This window comes from Nothobranchius furzeri, chromosome 7 (genome assembly GCF_043380555.1).
Source record: "Nothobranchius furzeri strain GRZ-AD chromosome 7, NfurGRZ-RIMD1, whole genome shotgun sequence".
Lineage (NCBI taxonomy): Eukaryota > Metazoa > Chordata > Actinopteri > Cyprinodontiformes > Nothobranchiidae > Nothobranchius > Nothobranchius furzeri.
The window spans coordinates 78,798,915-78,822,939 of record NC_091747.1 but is presented as its reverse complement, the minus strand read 5'-3'; the positions used below and the strand labels follow the sequence as shown (position 1 = coordinate 78,822,939).

Below are 24,025 nucleotides of genomic sequence, written 5' to 3'. Positions count from 1 at the left end.
TGAGGCGTGGTTCCATCCTGTCGGTGACGGCTGTGGTCTGTCGTTGCAGAGCGGTGGACAGCTGGAGAACTAGCTCGGTGAGAGACTCAATCTTTGTGGCTTGGCGATCAGCTACGGCATGAAACTGGTTCATCTCGGCACGGAGCTGGCTTATCTCTGCCGTCTGCTGATCCATGGTTGCGCACTGTTGAGCCACTTCAACACGCAGACGCGTGAACTCTGCTGGGTCAACTTGGAACTCAGTCATCCTGTCAGGTTCGTTGGCAGATCTGAAGCGTGACTGAGAGGATCTGTTGCCCAGACGCGGAGTGGTGCAAATAACCTGCATAGTTATCTCCTGTAGGTTTGGATTGAAGGTTAGAGGGCTGGTAAGCCTGGAGACTCGATACAAAGTCTGGTGAGAACGATGACTGAGTAATGAATGAAACGGCGGCACTTCCTTAAGTAGTGTCGGCATGATGACGTCAGCCGCCACGTTGGTGGCAGGAATGATGGCAAATGTTGGCGAGAATGCTGGAAAATGAAGTCAGCGGGATGAGTTCGTGACACAGATGCGCTGGCATTTTAACGCACATCGTGGAGGTAGCTACATCTATCAGGAAAAGATTCCCATCAGAACATCTGAGATGGACATTGAGCTCAGCGCAGCTCACTGTCAGCGTATGCATAACGTGGACAGCGAGCTGAAGATAGATCAGGAGCTTGGAGCGCGTCACAGAACCAGAACCATGCAGGAAGATTCTGTCTGTGTGTTCTAAACCCGGTCTCTCAGAGACTTGTCACTTAAAAAATGTTCCCTGATTATGAATCTTTGGCTGAATAGCGCCTGTTCCTGTCTCCAACACTGCGATGCATCCATGAGCCTGTCTGAGGAACAGTCCAGAATCTCATATCCAGCTCAGAAAGCTCCTATAGACATTTGATTACGCACAAGCAGGTGACCTGTTCACGTTTACGCAGACAATCTTTAAATTTAGAATTGGCTACAGATGAAAATATAAATAAAATACATTGTAATTAAATATTCTTTAATTAGTTTACAAGCAGAGAGCCGCATCAGATGGATGAAAGAGACACATGCGGCTCCAGAGCCGCGGGTTGCCGACCCCTGGTCCAAGCCAAGATACACTGAATGATCGTCCTGTGAGGTACGATTCAAACCAGGCGTGTGCTTTCTCTGTGATGCCCATGCTAGAGAGTGTGGACAAAAGGAAGCCATGGTTGACAGTGTCAAATGCAGCCGATAAGTCGAACAGGAAAAGCACTGAGGATTTGCCGTCGCTCTAGCTTCTTATAATGATTCAGTCACTGCTAACAGAGCAGTTTCAGTGGAGTGGCCCTTTGTGAACCCAGATTGGTAAGGGTCAAGCAGACAGTTCTGTGAGAGGTATTCTGTGATCTGCTTGAAAGCCACCCTTTCAATGATTTTGGACAGAAAAGGGAGGAGAGAGATAGGTCGGTAGTTCTCCACATGATTCGGAGGAAGAGATGGGTTTTTTTTTAGCAGCGGTTTAACCTGAGCATGCTTGAGAGAGGTGGGAAATGTACCGGATGTCAGTGAAGCGTTGATCACATGTGTGACCGCTGCGGCTACTGTAGGAGCAATAGCTTGGAGCAGCTTAGTCGGAACTGGGTCAAGTGGACATGTAGTAGGGCGGCTGCACGTGAGAAGCGTGGACACACAGTTCTCAGAGAGAGGGGAAAAGAGTAAAATGAAGCAGTAGGGCCTGAGATGGTTGGGCTAGAAGGAGTTTGTGGTAGTGAATGTTCAGGAGTGGCCAGTTGAGTAAACTGTTTGCTTATAGCTGCCACTTTGTCAGTGAAGAATGAGGCAAAGGTGTCAGCTGATAGATTGTTGGTAGGAGGTGGAGATGGAGGGTTGAGCAGAGTTTTGAATGTTGAAAACAGTTTCTGAGAGTCAGTAGAGCTGAGAATTTTGTCAGTGTAGAAAGCTTTCTTTGCATCAGTGATGCTGGCAGAGAATGAGGACAGTAATTCCTGAAATTTCAGTTGATCACCAGGATCTTTTGTTTTGCGTTTTAGTAAGGATTCTACGCAATGTTTGATAAATGAGACCCCAGGTCATTTTCTTTCATTTTATCTATCAAATGTGTGTGTGTGTGTGTGTGTGTGTGTGTGTGTGTGTGTGTGTGTGTGTGTGTGTGTGTGTGTGTGTGTGTGTGTGTGTGTGTGTGTGTGTGTGTGTGTGTGTGTGTGTGTGTGTGTGTGTGTGTGTGTGTGTGTGTGTGTGTGTGTGTGTGTGTGTCCGTCCTCACAGCCTTCTTGTCTGGCTGGCTGCTGTCGTATCCAGTGGTCAGGTCTCGAACAGCAGAGATGGAAAAGCGACCACATTTGGTGGGATACGATTCCGTCTTGCCGCCAAAGTTGCGCAGACGCTCAAACAGGCTGCAGATCACGTCCTGGTCATGGCAGATGAAGTAGGAATTCTTGCTGATGTGGTAGCCATACCTGACAGAGAAAAGTGAGGCTAATATAAGTAGAAAACCTTCCCCTTAAAGGAAACCTACACATAGGAGCATCTTACTCTTCAAAGATGGCGGTGAGCTGCTGAGAGAGACTTTTGGTTTTGGTAGCCAGATAAGCAACCATCTCTCCTGCGATGGCTGCAGCACTCACTCCATCCTTGTCCAGTACGGAATTACAACACATGTACCCTGCAGAACACACATGCACGCACACACACATTCAGATCATTCCCTGTTGCTGCTGGCAGCTGTTGCTTCTGTTAATAACCACGTCCACGAGTTGCATGTGATTCTGCTTACAGCATCATACAGGACTCTGTCTGTCTGTTATCGTAACCCCAAAAGAGCCAACTTTACCTCTAATGTCAGACCATGAGCTTGGCTAAAACTTCAAAAGAACCAAAAGTTTGATTCATGATTTCCAGTTAAAAAAAATAAAAAGTTAATTCTCCGACTTTGTCCCAGTTTACACAATCCTACAGGAACAGGTGTGTCTATGTTTAAGTTTGCTGAACAGAACACAACAAAAGCTTCTAAAATATGTTTAAATATCTTGTTTAAGTAGAAGAAAAACAATAAGTGGGCTCCTCATTTTAAAATAAACTCAACTGGCTGGTTCTAGTTGGAGAAGGAAAATATAATAGGGATGTCCCGATACGATACCCATATTGCAGCCTTCAGTATTGACCGATACCGATATCAATCTGATACGATATCTGCACAAATCATACTTTTACCTATTTTCTAGTGTGGAATGTATGAAAGGCTTGATCAAGTGATATTACTCAGTCGGAGAACAAGAACCAATAACAGCAAGTATGTAAAAAATGGCAAATTGTTTTAACCATTGGTTGCGAAAATGTGATGCAGTCCGACATTATACGATACGGTGTTTTTCGGCTGATATTGAATTACTTCTGATATTGATATTGGAACAGGACATCCCTAAAATATAATCAGAGTATCAGCTAAGTAGGTCTGGACCTGACGCTATAAATAACAGGCTGTAAAGTTAGTTAAAGTTAGGTGCAGATGAGATGATAACAGTAAAACAAAACGCTTGTCTGGATTTTTATTTTAAGTTTACATCCTACAAACCAAAAACTGAGAAGTGCTCCCATCTTCAGGCAACTCATTACAATAACGAGTAAAATAATCTACAGTCGAGTGAGAAAGTAACTCATCAGGAGCCTGTGTTTTGTTCTTCACACACACACACACACACACGCACGCACACTCACACACTCACACACACACACACACACACACACACACACAGAGACAACTTTTTAAAAATGCTGACAATATTTCAGTTCTGCTGGTGAACTTTGATCACAAGTAGAGCAGATTAATAATCTGGCTAACTCAAAATAAACTCATCCTTAATCTAAAACATATTCAATGCTGTTTAGAAGATATTGGAATCTGCAACTACATTTTTTGGACCACTCAGAAGTACATTCCACTGAGAAATTAAAATACTTAAGAGTATGGATTTATCATTCAAAAATCATATCCAGCCAGTTTCTCATAAGGTGACCAGTTTTTTACAAACACTACCGTTCTATTAACTGTTTTGACCCTGCAGCACGGAAACGTATTGCAACTCAGCTTCTGCTTCCTATTTTCGATTATGCAGATTTAATCTATCCGAACTCTGCCTCCACATGTCTTCATTCCCTGCATGTTATCTACAACAGTGTTTGTCGTTTTGTTTTACGTTGTCCGTTCAGAACCCATCATTGCCTTTCGTGGTACTCACTGAAAGCTAGATGTCAACTTCATTGGTTGCTTTTTATTTTTAAATGTACTCACTCTGATTTTCCTTCTTATTTAAAAGCCTTGCTAGTTCCTGTAGTCCCTGACAGGTGCATTGCAAACTTTTCAAAAGTGTGGGGGATGTTGTCTGTGCCTAAAATAATTTCATGTTATTCATCTTGTTAGTTTAATTTCCATAATAGCGGAGCAGGTGTGAACTTTAGACGCGTCACACATGTCTCAGTTTTAAACATGTTTAAACTGTTCAGAATACAAATCCAGGCTCTGTCTCGTTAGATCGGTGTAATTAAAGTTTGTACTGAATGAAACTTTATATTAAACCATGTTGAAAAGAAAAGGATCCGATTAAATCGTTTCCCCTCATTTACAGTCAGTACAGCGCAGTGCGCATGGCTCTGGGGTTAATCAAGTTTAGTTGTTTCTCTTTGCAACAAACTTCACAAGAAGGCAAAACAGTTCAATGGCAGGTTACAGATATTTACATTTGACTGTTTATTTTGACGGATAAACTCAAGGATGTTGGTTGTTTTGAAAGAATTACCCCGACGCACACTGATGCACATGGATGAGCTGACATTTTAATCCTTACACACATCGCAGAGGTAACTAAAATCAATCAAGAAATGATTCCCATCAGAACATCAGAGCTTTATACTGGACACTGTGTTCAGCGCGGCTCGGAGCGCCCACGGTGGACAGTGGGCTGAAGATCGGTAGCGGGGTTCGCAGCGCAGTTCAGAACCACGGCGATGCGGTAAGATTTCCTCCCACTGAAACAGTCTGGAAACCCGTGTCTCTGAGGGATGCGTCACTTGGAAAAATGTTCTCTGATTATAAAACTTTGGCTGAACAGCGCTTGTTCCCGTCTCTAATATGGACACGCATGACGCATCCAGTCTGAGGCAGAATAGCCTCTTCAGCTCAGAAAGCACCTGTAGAGACATTTGATCACGCACAAAGTTTATGTGGAGCAGAAGCGGTCGGGCCACGGCAGGTGAAATGTTCCTAGCCTACATGAAGTGAAACATTAATATGTTACTGGACACGCTGGTCTGGTTGGTTAGACCAGTGTTTGATGTGGAAAACACACACACACACACCAATTAAAATAATGCTGATAGCGTGGACTAGAAGCCAGGTGATGGTTTATGTATTTAAATGATGATCAGGCTGCTGTACAATGTAATCTCCATCCACATCCAGACAGAATTATCTATTCTTTCTCTAGTTGCTCTGCTCTTGTCTGGGCTGACGTAGCTGACGGTGCGTGCGACGTGCCTAACTAGCGGCTGATGCACATTTTACGCATTTGGAGAGATGGGCTGGATGCTTTGCTTTTACTGGAAGATGGTCCACTTAACGCACGGGTGTAGACTACATATTGACAAATGAATGAAAATTAAATTGTTTTTATTTCATATTTTAGAAATAAAAAAGACGGGGTAAAACATTTATGACGTCTTTTTAAACTAAATTTTCTAGCGCGACCTGCCTGCTTCACTTAAGTCACTGCTTATTAAGGTTCGTCTAGAATTACCGTGGCCCACCCAAAAATGAAAACCTGGTGCCGCGCCTGTTATAAACCTCTGCAAATGGTTGTTCTTCACTTTATCAAACTCAGACTTTGTACAGCTAATGTCAAGATGTAAAATTATGAATTCAGTTGAGCTCTTCAGTCCCTCCCTCTCCTGCTCTCCTGGAAACCCGACATCGGCTGTCAGAAGAGGGAGGTGAAGAAGGAGATGAGGCAAACAGAGTGAGTGCGACGTAAAGAAACCAGACTGGTGTGGAGGTGAGCAAAACAGCTGGAAAAGTGTGGGTGTTGCATCCCCCCCATCCCCCACGGGTACGACACCCATGATCCCTGAGCATCAAACTCGATCTAATGATCATCTGTCATTTGTTAAGTGGGGGGGACATGCCTTTTGTGTTAAAGCTCCCTCTGACTGGAATAAGTTACCTTCAATCTTGAGGTCCATTTCTTCAATTTGTTTATTTAGAAATTGTCTGTACGAGTATTTATTGCCTATCTGTGATTGTTTTGCTGTCACCACCTAATTTGCACATGTCTGCATGTGTATACTGGGTCTGCTTCTATTATTATGCATTTTAAAGATGACCTTAGCTATTATTTTCGGTGAGCCATAGCTTAGCAGGATTTTGTGTGTGTGTGTGTGTGTGTGTGTGTGTTTTGTCTGATTTAGTGATGGTGCTATGATTATGTAAATGACTGCTGTCTTATCTGCTATTTTGTTGTATAATCTGAGGACCCGCTCAAAAATGAGATGACACATCTCAAGTGGTTTCTACCCTCATAAAATAGAAGTTAAATAAATGAGTTAATAATCTGACCTACATGGTTTGTAAGGGTTCAGCTCAGCAGGACAAGATCAGTGCTAGTTTAGTTTTTTGTGCTTTTTAAATAGACAATAATTCTCCCATTAGTGGAGTCAAAACTGAAATTTGACTCCTACTGAATAATTTAACTAACTACAAAGACGGCAGAAACTGCTGTCAAAGATCAGTTTGATGCCATCCCATCATTGTCTCTGAATCTATTCCGACGAGTCCAAGCTTGGTCTGAGCTCGGTGCACTGAGTAGTTCTGGTCAATAAAATCTAAACGGTTTAGTTTTTCATTCATTTTAAAACAAACGCATGGCCCAAAATGGTACTTAAGTTTCGTCTTCGTCTTCCTCCGCTTATCCGGGTCCGGGTCGCGGGGGCAGCATCCCAATTAGGGAGCTCCAGGCCGTCCTCTCCCCGGCCTTGTCCACCAGCTCCTCCGGCAGGACCCCAAGGCGTTCCCGGACCAGATTGGAGATGTAACCTCTCCAACGTGTCCTGGGTCGACCCGGGGGCCTTCTGCCGGCAGGACATGCCCGAAACACCTCCCCGGGGAGGCGTCCAGGAGGCATCCTGACCAGATGCCCAAACCACCTCAACTGGCTCCTTTCGATCCGGAGGAGCAGCGGTTCTACTCCGAGTCCCTCCCGAATGTCCGAGCTCCTCACCCTATCTCTAAGGCTGAGCCCGGCCACCCTACGGAGGAAACTCATTTCGGCCGCTTGTATCCGCGATCTCGTTCTTTCGGTCATTACCCAAAGCTCATGACCATAGGTGAGGATTGGGACGTAGATCGACCGGTAAATCGAGAGCCTGGCTTTCTGGCTCAGCTCCCTCTTCCCCACGACAGATCGGCTCAGCGTCCGCATCACTGCAGACGCCGAACCAATCCGCCTGTCGATCTCCCGATCCCTCCTACCCTCACTCGTGAACAAGACCCCGAGATACTTAAACTCCTCCACTTGAGGTAGGACCTCTCCCCCGACCCGGAGGTGGCAAGCCACCCTTTTCCGGTCGAGAACCATGGTCTCAGATTTGGAGGTGCTGATCCTCATCCCAGCCGCTTCACATTCGGCCGCGAACCTACCCAGCTAGAGCTGAAGGTCAGAGCTGGATGAAGCTAGGAGGACCACATCATCCGCAAAAAGCAGAGACGAGATTCTCCTGCCACCAAACTCGACACACTCCACACCACGGCTGCGTCTAGAAATTCTGTCCATAAAAGTGATGAACAGAACCGGTGACAAAGGGCAGCCCTGGCGGAGTCCAACCCTCACCGGGAACAGGTCCGACTTACTACCGGCTATGCGGACCAAACTCACGCTCCTCTGGTAAAGGCACTGAATGGCCCTTAACAGAAAGCCACCCACCCCATACTCCTGGAGCGTCCCCCACAGGGTGCCCCTGGGGACACGGTCATAAGCCTTCTCCAAATCCACAAAGCACATGTGGATTGGTTGGGCAAACTCCCATGCCCCCTCCATCACCCTTGCAAGGGTATAGAGCTGGTCCACAGTTCCACGGCCAGGACGAAAACCACATTGCTCCTCCTCTATCTGAGATTCAACTATCGATCGGACCCTCCTCTCCAGTACCTTGGCGTAGACCTTTCCAGGGAGGCTGAGGAGTGTGATCCCCCTATAGTTGGAACACACCCTCAGGTCACCCTTCTTAAAGATGGGGACCACCACCCCGGTCTGCCACTCCCTAGGAACTGCCCCCGATGACCACGCAATGTTGTAGAGACGTGTCAACCATGACAGCCCTACAACATCCATAGCCTTGAGATACCCAGGACGAACCTCATCCGCCCCCGGGGCTCCGCCGCTGTGTAGTTGTTTGACTACCTCAGCAACTTCTGCCCCCGAGATCGGACAGTCCATCCCCAGGCCTCCCAGCTCTGGTTCCTCCTCGGAATGCGCATTGGTGGGATTGAGGAGCTCCTCAAAGTATTCCTTCCACCGTCCGACTATAGCCTCAGTTGACGTCAGCAGCTCCCCATCCCCACTGTAAACAGTGTGAGCGAGTTGCTGCCTTCCTCTCCTGAGGCGCCGGACAGTTTGCCAGAACCTCTTTGGAGCCGATCGATAGTCTTTCTCCATGGCCTCACCAAACTCCTCCCACGCCCGAGATTTTGCCTCGGCAATTGCCACTGCTGCACCCCGCTTGGCTATCCGGTACCTGTCTGCTGCCTCCGGAGACCCACAGACCAGCCACGCCCTGTAGGCCTCCTTCTTCAGCCTGACGGCTCCCCGAACCTCTGGTGTCCACCAGCGGGTACGGGGGTTGCCACCACGACTGGCACCGGCCACCTTACAACCACAGCTAGCAACAGCCGCCTCGACAATCGCAGAGTGGAACAAGGCCCACTCGGACTCAATGTCCCCCACTGCTCTCGGCCTTAAGTTGTGGATTAAAACCATTTCAGATCAGATCTGTGTTTAAATACTGAATAGTTAGTTTTAAACAGACACCTTAATGAGCACTTAGCTCCCAGATGATAGTTTTATCCTTTGTTAATCTCGTCATCTCCCTTGTGTCCACCATTAGTTTGTTGGTGCGTACCTATGGCCTCTTCAAAAGCAAACAGAACCGTCTTGCCCTGGTCCAAGAGGTCTTTGGCTCTGTTCCCCATCCACTTGAATCCTGTTAAAGTTTCCTGCTCAAACATCATGAGAAACTTTGTTTAGTCCAACAATTTTGATTTTACATTCATCACATTAAACTATCTTTAAAAGGACCAGATCATGATATTTTAAACCTCTGAGAGCAAAGGTAGAAACAGTCGATGACAAAATCTTACCCATGGTTATTTTCGTCAGCTTGTCTTTGTACCTGGAAATCAAACACTTCAAATCACGGAAACCCCACCTCCACCGGCCTGAGCTCCACCCATTCATTACAAAACCCACAAAGCATTACGGGCCGCAACGAAGCATCAAATTAAAAGAAAGTTTCCTTGGAAACCGCGCCGGCTCTCTGTCCATGCCAACAATATGTGCGTACAACAGCTGCGTCTTGATGGTCTATGCAGGGTTACTCAGCTGAAATGTTCTGAGGGCCATTTTAAAAAACAACCTTGAAGTTCAAGGTCCAGTCCGGGGGGTGGTCTCATGTGGACCCATACACATCAGCACCATTTGTACCCCGCCGGCGCAAATGCAAAGGCCGGTGGTGGGGGTGAGGGATGGGGGGTGCTGGCGGTTTAGGGGCCACATAGAAGGGCCCCACGGGCCTAGTCCCACCTATTGAGTACCGCTGGTCTAGTGGTTAAAGCATCTGCCTTTCATCTTGTTTTGCCATGTCCTGAAGCCGGTTCGATTCCTCATGTCTGCAGTAATTTATTTAGACAGCTGAAGCAGGTATGTTGTTTTTTTTTAAGTATTTTTGTTTAATTGATTATCTTCTGCAAAACATTTGTGTCTCTAAAGATCTTTGAATTTGGTCATTTCCAAGCAGAATTTTAGTTGCAATGCTCTGGATGGGACACAGAAGTCCTAATGATCTACTCTGCTCATCTCACATGGACTCACTTGGTCTTCAGCTGGCTAAAAAAAAACTAAGAAAGTAAAAAAAAATTTTTTTTTAAAGATGAGTCCTTATACTTTAGACAATTTACCAATAAACCCCCTCGACATCTTACCCTCATCTTTGTTTAAAAGTGCTTTTCAGTCCATCGGTCCCAGCGTGCTCTCTATAATTAATGCTTCTCTGGTTTCTGGTCAGGTCCCTGCTTACTTTAAGAATGCTGTAATCCACCCGCTTCTTAAAAAACCAAGTCTCAACCCCTCTCTCCATAGCAGCTTCAGACCCATCTCTAAACTTCCGTTCATCTCCAAGATCTTGGAAAAGGTTGTGGCTAAACAACTCACAGCTGCTCTTGATGAACATAACATCTATGATAGCTTCCAGTCAGGTTTTCGTAGAGCTCATTCTACTGAAACAGCTCTTCTTAGGGTCTCTAATGACCGTCTGACTCACAGTGATGCAGGGGACTGTTCTGTTCTGGTCCTGCTGGACCTGACTGCAGCCTTTGACACTGTTGACCATCACCTGCTACTGGAGAGGCTGAGAGACTGGGTAGGCCTATCAGGATCTGCTCTGGAGTGGTTCTCCTCTTATCTCTCTGAGCGCTCCTTTTCTGTGGCCGTCTTCAAGTTTAGGTCCTCCACCACCTCTCTTACCCATGGTGTCCCACAAGGTTCTGTGCTGGGGCCTCTGCTCTTCCTCCTCTATCTGCTTCCTCTTCAGCACATCCTGAGCTCCTTCAAAGGAATCTCCTACCATCTTTATGCAGATGACATCCAACTGTACATCTCCTTTAAGCCCCATGAGATGTCTAAGCTGCAGCTGTTACACACCTGCTTAGACTCTATCAAAACCTGGATGGCTGGGAGCTTTCTTCAGCTGAATGAAGATAAGACTGAGATCCTCATCTGTGCCCCAGACAAGCTGGTTCCCAAAGTCAGAGACTCTCTTGGTCAGCTTGCTTCTCACACCAAACCTTCTGTCAGGAATCTTGGTGTGACCTTTGACCCAGCGCTCACCCTGGATCCTCATGTCACTTCTCTTGTTCGCTCTTCCTTCTTCCATCTCAGGAACGTTGCTAAGCTGAGTCCCATTCTGTCCCGCTCTGAACTTGAGACAGTTCTCCACACCTTCATCTCCTCACGCTTAGACTACTGTAACTCTCTTTGGTTACAGAATGATGGTTCAGAACGCCTGTGCTCGGCTTCTGACCAAGTCATCCAAACACACCCACATCACCCCGCTTCTCCTCCAGCTTCACTGGCTGCCAGTCAACTTCAGGGTTCATTTCAAGATCCTGGTTCTGGTCTATAGGGCCTTACATGGACAAGCACCATCTTACATTGGTGATCTTCTTAGTCCCTACACCCCCAGCAGGTCCCTGAGGTCCAGTGATCAAAACCTACTGGTTGTGCAGCACCAGGCTAAAGGTCAAAGGTGACAGATCATCTGCTGCTGTGGCCCCCAGACTCTGGACCTCTCTCCCCCTGAGCCTGAGATCAGTGGACTCAGTGGTCTCCTTTAAAAAGCAGCTGAAGACTCACTTGTTCAAGCTGGTTTTTGAATGACCTTCTTCACCACTCTCTCTTTATTCTGCTCTCCCCACCTATTCCACCTTCCTCAGGATCCACTGATTTCCCTCTTTCCTGTTCACTCTCTCTTTCTTAACATTTTTTTAATCACAATTGTCTATTTTTGCTCATTTTAAATATATTTTTAAACATTTTCTAAATGCTTTTTTATATTTTTATATTTTTTGTTTTTGTGAAGCGCCGTGTGATTTTTATCTTGAGAGGCGCTATAGAAATGATATTTTCTTCTTCTTCTTCTAAAGGGTTGAAAACACAATACAGGTAAGTGTAGCTAAAAAAAGAAGAAAGAATATTACAGCTGAGACCGGGAATCAAACCGGTGTAAGGTCATAGCGAAAAAGCAAGCGAGGCAGGCGCTCTAACCACTGGACTACCAATGGCACTTGTACATGAGCATTGGTTTTACTCCATTGGGCCATTCCCATCTGTACCGGGTCGGCCCGGGCCGGGTAGCCCCAGTCGGCCCCAGCCTGGCCCGGTTGATTCCACACATCCTTGCCTTAAGCCCATGTGGGCTGATTCTACCCACCAATCAGAGGCTTGCTCTAATGGAAGGTGTGAATCTGCTGTCAGCAGTGGGTGTGTTGGCCCTGGTCGGCCTGAAGAAGACCCCCTCGAGAAGAGGGCTGAGAATGAGCCTTGGTTGGCCCGGAAAAATACCAGGCCACCCAGATATGTAAACAACCTACGCTACCCGGCCCGACACGGTACAGATGGGAATGTCCCACATCTGGACCGGGTTGGGAGTGTTCAGCATGCAACCGGATGTCTTTTCAGGCCTCTTCCCGAGGCACTCTGCCTGGAGCAGAACCGTTCTAACACACCCACTGCTGACTGATTGGCTGGCTCAAAATCACTCGACCATTAGGGGAAGCCTCCTATTGGCAGATAGAATCAGCTGGCGGGGGTTTCCTGCATGCGCGATTCATTATCATTCTGGATGCTGTGGAGTTAACGAGACACTGACTTAAGCAGTTTTTCTTTGTCTCTCACGGCTGTGAGGAACATGCACGCACACACACACACACACACACACACACACACACACACACACACACACACACACACACACACACACACACACACACACACACACACAGAGCGCTGCCAGACACAGCAAAGCAGGATGCAATACTAGAGTCAGAGAGTCTCCAAAAGCAACACTGCTCAGGCCGCTTTTGTTTAATAACAGGGATACCGTGGACTTCCCCGTGCTCTTTTTCCCTGCCCACATGCTCAGAGATGCGCTCATGACATCACAGACCACAGACCGCCCATGTGCTCAATCACGTCCGCATTCCTAAGGCAATGTGGAACGAAATCAGCCGGGCTGGGGCGGGCAGAACGGAGTGGAGCCAATGCTAGTATGAAAGTAGCACGAGTCTGTTACAAAATGTTAGTCGTCTAAGAAACATGCTCTGCAGCAAAATGTGCTGCCCATTACACGTGCCTTTGTGGACAGGACGCATGGTTTTTACAGCGGCGTTTTGTCTCCAATGCAAAGAGAATTTGTCAGAATATCCAGTCTGAAACTGGTGGAGGTCTTTAAAGAAGTCATCTGCGACATGAAGGTCAGATTAAAACATTCTCAACTGCAGCGATGAAATCCACTGTTCTATGCTCGCAAGTCGCCACCAAGAGTAAGTGGGCATTAGTGACCTACTTCCAGTGGAGGTGAGTTTCATAACAAAGACTAGCTTCAGAGGGAGGAGAAAGGCCTGATGATGCACTTAGTTTCATCAAGGCTTTTCAAGTCTTTCAAAATACAACCGAAAATTTTGCAGCGGAGACAGGAAAATGCACGAATGCAGCCAAAAACAGGTTTGGGGGTATTGTTCGTGACAAAATAACATCCCATTGTGAAAAGCTCTAAAAGGTGGGTTTTCCATGATCTGGCCTCTTTAATTGAAAGCCTTTAGCCAATTTAGATGCTTTTATAGATATGTTTATTCTCAGTTTAATGTCAGCTTTAATTGTTTTCTTATCTACTCCCTGAGCCCTGACTTAAAGGAGGTTACACAGAATTACACATTCCTGCTGCTGATTATTTTACATAAAACTCAAGTTCCAAACCTCAAAGTGGAAGCCCTCCTTCAGAGCGATGGCCCGCAGTATTTTGGAAGACACCGTGCTTGAAAGCATGTAGATGTTTTTCACGACAGCAGCATCGGGGTTCTGTTCTTTCCAGCAGTGGAACATCCACCAGCCGAGCAGCGCCCCCAGTTCATTACCACTGAAGACTCGCCACTGTCCACTGAAGCACAGAGACAGATGGGGGGGTCATGGACAGGTAGGCAGGACAGTCTGTCATGATCACAGCGTTTCAGCTGTTACCATGGTGATGCACTTAGGGTTTTCATGACCTGACAGGGTTAAAATCTACAATAACATAAAGGTGATTTTAATCGGTTCAAAGTGAGAGGAAGAGAGATGGAAAGAGAATAACATTTTCCTGACCTGTCCTGCCTCTCAGCTATAGCCAGTCGATCAGCATCAGGGTCATTGGCCAACACCACAGAGGCTCCCTCCGTCACTGCAAGAGCGAATGACAGAGTCTGAAAAACAAACAATCACACAAACATACAAATACATAAATAAAACACTTCATCTTCTAGGTGTGAGCCGTGTAGGTTAGCCTCACCAAGACTCCCTTCCCCTCCTCAGGATTGGGGTACTTAACGGTGGGAAATTCCGGATCTGGATCTTTTTGCTGGTCTACAGCGTATGGAGGAGGGAGATCAAAGGCCTTGAATGCTGACTGGACAAAAGCATGACCAACTCCATGCACAGACGTGTGAACTATTTTCACCTCTGAGCTTTTGTTGATGTCCCTGTGAAAGAAGAAGTCAAAAAATGTGGTTTGTCTTCTGATGTCCGTGGATTCTCATTGTGTTTGTGCTTCTAAAGGGGAAGTTCTTGTATGGATCACCTGTGATGACAGTGTTTCTGGATGGCTTTGAAGTACTGTGTGAAAGTGTCCTGGTAGGGGTCCTTCAGCAAGGGGCTCTTCAGGGCCTCCTCAGAGTTCCAGGCCTCTGGCCATGGCTCCAGGTTCTCCTTGATGGCTTTAGAGATCCCTACATCATGGGGGGGCACAATCTGGGCACCACTCTCCCAGTACACCTAGCACAGAAACAGAGCATCGACATTTTGTTATGCAGAAACATACTACTGCATAATACTGGATACTGACATATTATGCCTCTATAAGTCAACAACATTCATTTGGCCGAACGTGGGAAAACAGGAGAATATGGCCTACATAACAGAAGATTATAAATAAGTTACAATCTGATCAGATGTGACCCAGTTTAAGGATAATAACAGTTAGGGGTGGGCAATATAAACGATATAAGGTAGAAACGATATAAAATTGGGTAATGATAGAGTTTTTGGCTATATCGCAATACTGCGATAACACATGACGTCACTAAGATGTGCACCCTGCTGGGGCAACAGAATCGCAGTGACTGCAAGCATGGAGTGAGCGGAGGAGGAGGCCACTTGAGGATATTTAAAAGCACGTCATTTTGACATTTATAAACAGAGAAAAAATATATCGCAATATATATCGTTACAGCACATGCTTCAGAGTAGGGCTGCACAATATATCGAAAAATTATCGTCATCGCGATAACAGGACGTGCGATAGGCCCATCGCAAAGCACGTCAAAAACGGCGATAAATGTTTGGTTCAACATTTCCATCCGTGTCATACATCAACTTTTTGTAAACCAGCTCTGTTTTTTACGCGGAAGTATTATTTGACCAATCAAATGTAGTCCTTCTGATATGCGGCCAATCAGATGATTCCGTTCATGTAATACGCCCGCCCCCTACGTAGACCCTTGTCGAGCCCATTAGGATGGAAAGCAACACCCGAACTGAGTTAGCGGCGCCGTTCCCTTGTTCGTCATGCTGGCTCAGAGCAACGAACGCACTTTGTGCTGATGTTTCTGGAATCAGCGCTGCTTTCAAACGTGAACGTGAGTTCGTTCGGTGTCGTTAACCAGCTGATAGTAACCGGGCTGACTCCGACACGTGCCGGTGAACCAACCCACCTTCATGTCGCTAGTGTTCCACCGGGTGATGATGTTAGCCCCAGGTTCCGGTTAGCTTCCAGCTAAAAGGCTACAGCACTCTCCTCCCAGTCCCACCCTGCTAAAGAGGGCATGGAAAATTTCCCCCACACATGAAAGTGATTTTTCATTTATGAGCTTTTATAACCTTGTTAATCAGGATAGTTGATTTGCTGCTGCACATAAACTGTCAGTCAGAAGCTCTGCTAGCCGGTGTAACGGAATCAAAGTGATGTGGAATCAAAGTGATGTAACTATCTAAAGTTGTATTTTAACACACTGTTGGTAGTTCACTTTTTATAAACAGAAGAATAGGCTGTTTTTATCATCAGGGAGTTTAATTAAACACTCTGTATTGACTTTGAGACAAGAAAAGAGAGAGATGGGATCGTTTGAGAATCTTTAATTTCTGAATTATAAATTCTAAACAATCTACCAGGACTACTCTGTGATGGATGAGAATGGATTCGGATGTTGTGTTGGTGCGTGTGTGTGTGTGTGTGTGGTTCAGATTCTCTAGGCTGACGTAATCGAATCTGGTCGTCTTTGTTATGACTAGATATCACGAGGCTTATAAAATGATGACATGAGCCGCTATTTTGCCGTGTACGTACCCAGTGGGGGTCTCCCAGGTAGATCAGGAAATGCCAGGTCTGGAGACCTCGGATGTACGATGGAGCTGTCGGTGCAGCGATCACAACGTTTCAAAGCCCGTCTGGAGGGTCGACCCCGGTACCGTTCAGCGGCGTCAGCAGGTGCTCTTATTTTGAAAGGACGTCGTCTGGTTGTTAAACGACGAAAATCTCCCGTTTCACAGTTCTTAGTTTAGAGAAGAAAACACATCTGGACAGGCTGTGCTTTTCTTTAGGATGATGTTGAATAGAACTGAAGTCAAAATGGAACTGACTTAAAATGGCGTTGCCTTGTTTTATATCTCTGAATTGTTGATAAGTTGGAGTAAAGTGGATTGGACATTTGAAGTCAACACCAGATTCTCCCGCGGCAGCCGAAAGCTCTGATTGGTTGGAACAATGTGTCATGCGTTTCTATGGAGATGAGGATCAGTATGTCTGTGCCGTAGTCCTGGTTTCATTAAACATAATTCATGACATATTTATTTCACAGATCATTCACTTGATTATTGTTGATCAACATCTGTTTTGCTTAATAATTTTAATCACAAATAAAGTACTTTGATTAAGTAAAGTTTCTTCTTCTCCTTCGGACTCTTCTCCTGGAATGTAAACAGTCTGAGGAACACCCGACCTTGGTTTTTCTACACGGTGTTATTGTGCCCAGGGGCCAGCTGTATGGAGTTGAAAACCATGAACTTCATAACCTTACACCGGTTATCTTAGAGGAGCTAGTTCAATTTGTTAGCTTGTTATCAGAATCATAGTTGCAGTTTCATCATCTGAGCTGCTTTTTAAGATCTAGGTAAACTTGTTCAATTTGGGGTTAAAAACAAATGTTTTCACGTATTTTCCATGTAGTTTTTTGCCAGTTCCTCTTCTGAAAGGTAGACAATTGTTTCCCTCAGAAAATCTTAATGTTCTCCTAGTTTGGCCCAGCACAGTTCACTTCCCAGTTACAGCAACAGCCTTATATCATAACCACACAAGTGGAGAAAATGTTCAGTAGCAATGAGAGAATTTGCTGTTGCGTTTAAGTGATGTTAACTATTATTTAACATTTAAACTTATTTTCTGATGTTTTTATTTATTCAGAAAACCCTGGTAAGGGATGTTTTTCTGTATTTGGAGCATCAGAAAAAGTTTTATGGTGGAGGTGATGTTTTAAAGTCACTGAGAAACTGCATGCATGCAGTTTGTTGTTTTGCTGCTAATACAGTAGCAGGTGCAGCTGCTAATACAGTAGCAGGTGCAGCTGCTAATGCAGTAGCAGGTGCAGCTGCTAATACAGTAGCAGGTGCAGCTGCTAATACAGTAGCAGGTGCAGCTGCTAATGCAGTAGCAGGTGCAGCTGCTAATACAGTAGCGGGTGCAGCTGCTAATACAGTAGCAGGTGCAGCTGCTAATACAGTAGCGGGTGCAGCTGCTAATACAGTAGCAGGTGCAGCTGCTAATACAGTAGCAGGTGCAGCTGCTAATACAGTAGCAGGTGCAGCTGCTAATACAGTAGCGGGTGCAGCTGCTAATACAGTAGCAGGTGCAGCTGCTAATACAGTAGCGGGTGCAGCTGCTAATACAGTAGCAGGTGCAGCTGCATATTTTTGCAATAAAAATGTTATGTTGTAATGGAATTCATGCATTAGTTTTTGTTTGCTTTGAACCCAGAGCAGACGTCACACACCAGACGACATCAACACTGCATACTTTAGTATTTGTTCATTTATCGCGAGTAATATCGATATCGCAATATTAAGCACTGTTATCGAATATTGCAGGTTTTCCTAATATCGTGCAGCCCTACTTCAGATTATATCGCAATATAGATTTGAGGCCATATCGCCCAGCCCTAATAACAGTAGTGAGCATCTACTCATAGAACGTTAAGCAGCGTGAGGCAGGGACAAGTGGGTGCCCTACTAGCACTCAGGGAGAATCGGATCAGCCAGTACTACTGGGATCATGAAGTTGAGCAGTGATTAAGCTGTATAAATGTTTGCTCTGTTTGTGCTTACCGTCAGTAAGTAACCTCAACCTGTTGTGTTTAAATTTAACATAAAACAAGTTACTAAACTAAAATAGGTTTAAATATGAAGGTAAACTAAACATCTATCTAAGGATTACCTTGTATCCGTTGTCCTGTTTGGGGTTGTGTGAAGCTGTTACCATGACACCAGCACACAGGCCAAGATGGGAAACCGTGAACGGCTGTTAAAAGAATAAGATGAGAAAAAAAAGGGTTGGTAAAAAAAAATACATATTTCCACATTGTCAAATATATATAAAACAAAAGAAACAATTTCACTATTTCAATGTCAATTAAACGTTGCTGTATTTGCTTTAAAGATGCAGGTGTGCAGATCATCAGGCTCACATACAAGTTACAACAAACATGAAATCAGAAACGTCACGTCCCCTTTGTGCTTGTAAACACAACCTTTTGAAGTGTGTGTGTGTGTGTGTTGTGCAGCATGTTGTGAAGTAGAGGTGAGCTCTTTTTTTTTTAAAGAATTTGCCCTGCGGCTTTCATCCCTCTAAACAAGCAGGTCTGACCCATAAATGTGCTAAAATTTGTTTTAACAGTTTCTGTGTCCAAATGTTCCACTGAGTCAGAAAAGCCAAGCGTGAGACTGGAGTGCCTACCACAAAGGGCGTCGGGGTGATGTCAGAGAAGAGGTGGACCGGCACTCCTCGACTGATGAACACGGCTGCAGCCAGGCTGGCGAATCGCTTACTGCTGCCCCCGCTGGGAGGGTGGGCCCGAGCGTCGTACCCAATCACCACACCTCGCTCTTTAAGGTCCTTAAAACTCTGCTCCAGGTAGCAACAGAAGCCCTGGCAAGGAGGAAACATTTAAAAAGTAAAAGTTTGGACTTTATTCAAATGTTTACAGCATTGCTTTAAATTAAGTGTTAAAACAAATAAGAAAACACCAATAAAACTTTTCATAGACAGGGTTAACACATCTGGGTACTTCCAACCCCCAAACAACCCCCACCTTCTTTTAATGTTTTTAAATAAACAAACATTTTGACTGACATCTACATTTATTCCTGGGGTGTCTGTTGGTATAACATTGTTAAATAAGACTACAACTTTGCCCTAAAGCCTCTCAATGACCAATTAAATCAGTCTGTTGGGTAAATAATTACTTAACACCACTGCCAATTAATGAACACGTTCAACACACTATAATATGGATGCAGTTCATAAATATTGCCAAACATCGCCACCCAGTGGACAGATGTGTCATAACCAGACCCTTTATTCTACCTTTGCTATAATGATCTATTAGCCTGGCAAGCCAGACTAAATAAATGTATTATTTAGTCTGGCCACGCTCCATTGACGGCTCTCCGTTGTGGGGCGGATTCTACCGTTGTCTTTCAAATGATCTCCGCATTCCACTGGACAATGAATGTGACAGAGGCCTTGTTCGAGATGAGCCAGTTCTGCGCAGATTAGATCACTGGTGATCGGCGAACAGTGCATGCCGGTTAGATTTGTGTCCGATGTGACGCCGACTTGCTCTGACGTCATGCATACGTAGGCAACGATAACCTCGTGAGATCAAGGCGGCCGCAGATTTTGGAGCAAGGCGCTGCAGTTGCTCTCCACCGGCATCAAAACCTAGGGGATGACGGGAAACGCCTGGCTCTCACCCGATCTAAGATCTGATTGGTTCATATTTTGATCCAAACATCCAATGGTAGAACATGAGATGTTAGTTGGTCACATGTATTCTGTAAATCATGTTATGTTGATGATGACAACTATATAGGCCACAAAGAGAAATGTGTTTTGTGTTCTTTTGTCATGTTTCCTATGAGCACACTAAACCTACAGCTGATAACCTTTACTTATTATTACAGTCATGTCTCCATATACAATATATGATATCCACAAGCACATGAGGATGTGTTTCTGCTGCTAACAGGCACCAGAATTAAAATAAATAATTAAACAAGTATGAACTCTAACGCGATATCTTCAGCCATCGTCACCCCCGAGCTACACATGTAGGGAAATCTGTCCGACTTAAACGCCGACTTTCAGCCCCTCCCCCTGCTGCTTCCGTCTGCTCTCGTCAGTTTTCCAGGCGAGGCGCAACTCATCTCGAACACGACCATACTCTTGTTTCACTCTGTTGCATCATCCCACCCACCAGGCATATAGAGAGCCCTGATTGGCCCACAAAACGGATAAAGCTCTGTGATTTGTTCACTAAGCAGGTAGAGCACTATGATTGGTAGGGCTGTCGCGGTTGAGGAATTCCCCCTGTGGTGATTCAGGGTGGCTTAATATTGCGGTATGCGATATTATTGCAGTACTATCTAAACATAATGTTTACACATTTAAAAAAGGTTAAAAATTGCCGTGCCTTCTTTTATAATGCTTTACTGAATGCAGATCAAAGGGCAGTAACAACACAGATCGCAGTAACGTTTGTTTGTCCGACAGTCGGAGTCCGACTGAACTTAAAAACAACAAAATTCAGGAGAAGGTTAAACTTTTAAATGCAAATTTGGCTGCAGCATCTAACAAATAAGAAACAAGTCCCCATTTTGTTTAGTTGTTTAAAATCAAGCATAAAAAATTGCATGTACCGGGCGCGCGCGCGCCGGGGGGCGGGCGCACTATCATTTCACTTTCACACACACGAATGACGGTGATTTATAGCTCGGTCACGTCCTTGTTACATACAAGGAAAACCAGCATGTTAACCATATATGGTTTGAGAGAGGATCTGAGAGGGGTGGCAACATTTCCAGCAACACTGAAAACCCTCTCGGATGGTGCGCTCGTTGCACTTACCCCAAATTCCACTACCTCCGCTCCCCTCCGCTCCGGTCCGGTGACAGAACACCGGCCCTGCTCGCTTCCGAACTCAACTTGCGTGCGACTCTGGCGAGCAAAGGGAATCTCTCCCGGTTGTTGCTCCACCATGTCAGGGGGGTTCTTTAGGGTGGATGCATTCCTCCTGCAGGTAGCGAGTGAGCTCCAGCTCGGCTCAAACTCTCTTCGGGACGGTTGCAGAAGCAGTGCTTGTCCGGGACTTCAGGAGGTCTCCGAGCGTTTATTATTTATTTATTTTTTGCCGCTGGTGGCAGCTCCGTCTCGGCCAAGGACTCTGGCTGCGCAGCAGCTGACGTACTGAAAACCAAAGCGCTCCCAAAGGAGCGAAGTAACGTTTCGTTTTGATACCAGTGCAGCCATCCTTCTCAACATGCATCATTGAGTTGAACCAAGTTCAGTAATCGCGGTGGCCCATGATGCAGCGCGGTGGGCTTCTTCATATTGCGATATTTCATTTTTGCGGTTACCGCGACAGCCCTAATGATTGGCCCCCCATTATGGGCCATTCACAGCTCTTTATGTGTTTGAAACCCCTCTAGAGAGCTGTGATTGGCCAGCCAGAATGCTGTTGGGGCTGCAGAGGTTCCAGTGGAGCATTCCTAGACCAAACTTTGCAAAGCAAGAATTTGGTCTAGTTCACTAGGCTTATTGCTGCTGCCCTCTTATACTAATCTGGATTGAGTTTACATTTCCACTCCATAATCTAAAGAAAATGACAATAAAAAAGACCTGATTTTAAGATGTTGAACACCAGCATGACTCAGTCGCCAATTCATTACAATACAGATATTGTCCAAATTGACCAGGAAGTTGTAGCTCCACCTCTCAAGATAAACAGATAATAGAAGTCTGGTGAGCGAGCTGTACAGCAATCTGTAACATGATGGTTTCAAAACCAAATGTTCATGTGACCTGATGCTTAATGTGAGGCAGTAGCTCCTCTATTTACTGACCTGTGTGGTTTGGATGACTGTGAGGTCATTCATACAGGAAATGCCAGGGCCCATGGCTGCTCTGAGTCCCGCTGTACCAAATTCCATTCTGGAGGAGAAACACTCCCTCAGAGCCTCCACAGCTCCCTTCTTCACCAGATCCTGCACCATTGATATCGTTTTGGGGTTCTGAGAAATAAAAACATTTAGATTTAGGCAAAGGCAAAAACTAACTGACTGTTATAATTTATAATTGTTTAGTCAATGCTTGTCCCAAACCAAAACTGCTTTCTGTGTTTAATGTTAAGACTATAACTAGAGGTTTCTATAGTTAAATAAGCCAAATATTAAAATTTGGCTATGTAGCCTTGCCAGCTTTCTAACTAATAACTTTAATAACTATATTAACACCTTGTTTCCCCTGACAAAAATATTTTCCTAATCTGATAGTTTTAGTTTCTGTTTTGGAAATGCAGTTTTAATTAAAAAAAGTTATTACCTTCTACTCTATTTATTATTGCATCATCACATTACCAACAAGAATCAGTCTCTGTTCGGTTGTCACACATTGGAGACTGTGTTCTCTCTTGTTTCGCCATTTTTGTTTATATTTGTTTGTATTTGTTTACTTGTTTTAAAGTCTTAAAGGTTCATCAGAAAGATGATCAAAACGCGAGTCAGACATCAGCAAACGGTTAGCTTAAAAGTGTTTAGCTGTCAGCTTACCCGGTCATACTGCAGCCACTGTCGGACCGCCTGGTCCAATATGGTGTCGCCGGTTGGGGTCAAAACGTCCTCCATTTTCCCCCTACTTGATCTTTCCCGCTCCTTCAGACGAGACAAAAAGGATATGCTCAACTTTCAACGCTCGCCGAACCACGGCGGTAAAGCCAGCCTCCACTGGTCGACGAACGGTAGAGTAGCACGTTCAACAGTCACTGAGTAGCACCCACTCACTCGATTTTACAAGGCACGTGCACCCCAGGCTTTACGGTAATAGAGAGCCTCAAGCTCCTCCCCATCCGGTCGGTTCATGGGTCCACAGACCAAAGAAAAAATAAAGGCAAGTGAATGGAGCCAGTTGTATAACCAGAGGTGGAAAGTAATTAATTACATTTACTCACGTTACTGTAATTGAGTAGCTTTTTTGTATATTTATACTTTTTAAGTCGTTTTTAAAATCTGTACTTTTACTTTTACTTGAGTACATTTTAAAAAAAGAATTGTAATTCACTACATTTTAAATCATATCCGTTACTGAGTAAAATAAATTGTAGGCTTAATAAATTAAAAATATTACGTGTAGCAGCATCGGAACAGAGAGAGACACCTGCATGAGCACCGCATCTAAACCGTTGCTTCTTGATGCCACAGATATGTGATGATTTAGCTTGTTTCTTTATTTTACTCCAGAATAAGAGATTAACTTATTACACAAGCAGTTCAGTGTAGTTGAATTAGTCATGACGTGTGTGTGTGTGTGTGTGTGTGTGTGTGTGTGTGTGTGTGTGTGTGTGTGTGTGTGTACATGGCAGACTTTCATTTAGCTTGTTATGACAGGTTAGAGCACAGTCTCATGTTAGAGTTTTGTCATGAGAACATTGATATACCTCACATGCTGATGGCATCTAAAAATTAACATTTTTTTTTTTCAAAATAAAGAATAATTTTAATCACAATTGAAACGTACAATCCTGCGTCAGTGAAGAGACACGCAACTCCATTATCCGTCCTTGTGTAGGGCCCCAGCAGGCACGCAAGTACGCACAGAGTCGAGCCCACTTTTTTAAACATTCGT

The 24,025-nt window shown here is 45.0% G+C and overlaps 1 protein-coding gene across 1 annotated transcript in view; it reads right to left on the bottom strand.

The window, feature by feature from the left end:
• The window catches only part of pgm2 (phosphoglucomutase 2), a 31,657-nt gene extending 8,475 nt beyond the window's left edge, over window positions 1-23,182 (bottom strand). Inside the window, exons 1-11 of the mRNA XM_015954157.3 lie at window positions 22,954-23,182; window positions 22,249-22,416; window positions 19,082-19,273; window positions 18,563-18,646; window positions 14,660-14,853; window positions 14,372-14,561; window positions 14,188-14,285; window positions 13,804-13,984; window positions 9,176-9,269; window positions 2,546-2,675; window positions 2,277-2,469 (exon numbers count right to left, since the gene is read on the bottom strand). Of these exons, the coding sequence (XP_015809643.1) occupies window positions 2,277-2,469; window positions 2,546-2,675; window positions 9,176-9,269; window positions 13,804-13,984; window positions 14,188-14,285; window positions 14,372-14,561; window positions 14,660-14,853; window positions 18,563-18,646; window positions 19,082-19,273; window positions 22,249-22,416; window positions 22,954-23,028 (1,599 nt within the window). The 5' untranslated portion in view covers window positions 23,029-23,182. The remainder of the gene's footprint in view (window positions 1-2,276; window positions 2,470-2,545; window positions 2,676-9,175; window positions 9,270-13,803; window positions 13,985-14,187; window positions 14,286-14,371; window positions 14,562-14,659; window positions 14,854-18,562; window positions 18,647-19,081; window positions 19,274-22,248; window positions 22,417-22,953) is intronic.
• Between the last annotated feature and the right edge of the window lie 843 nt (window positions 23,183-24,025).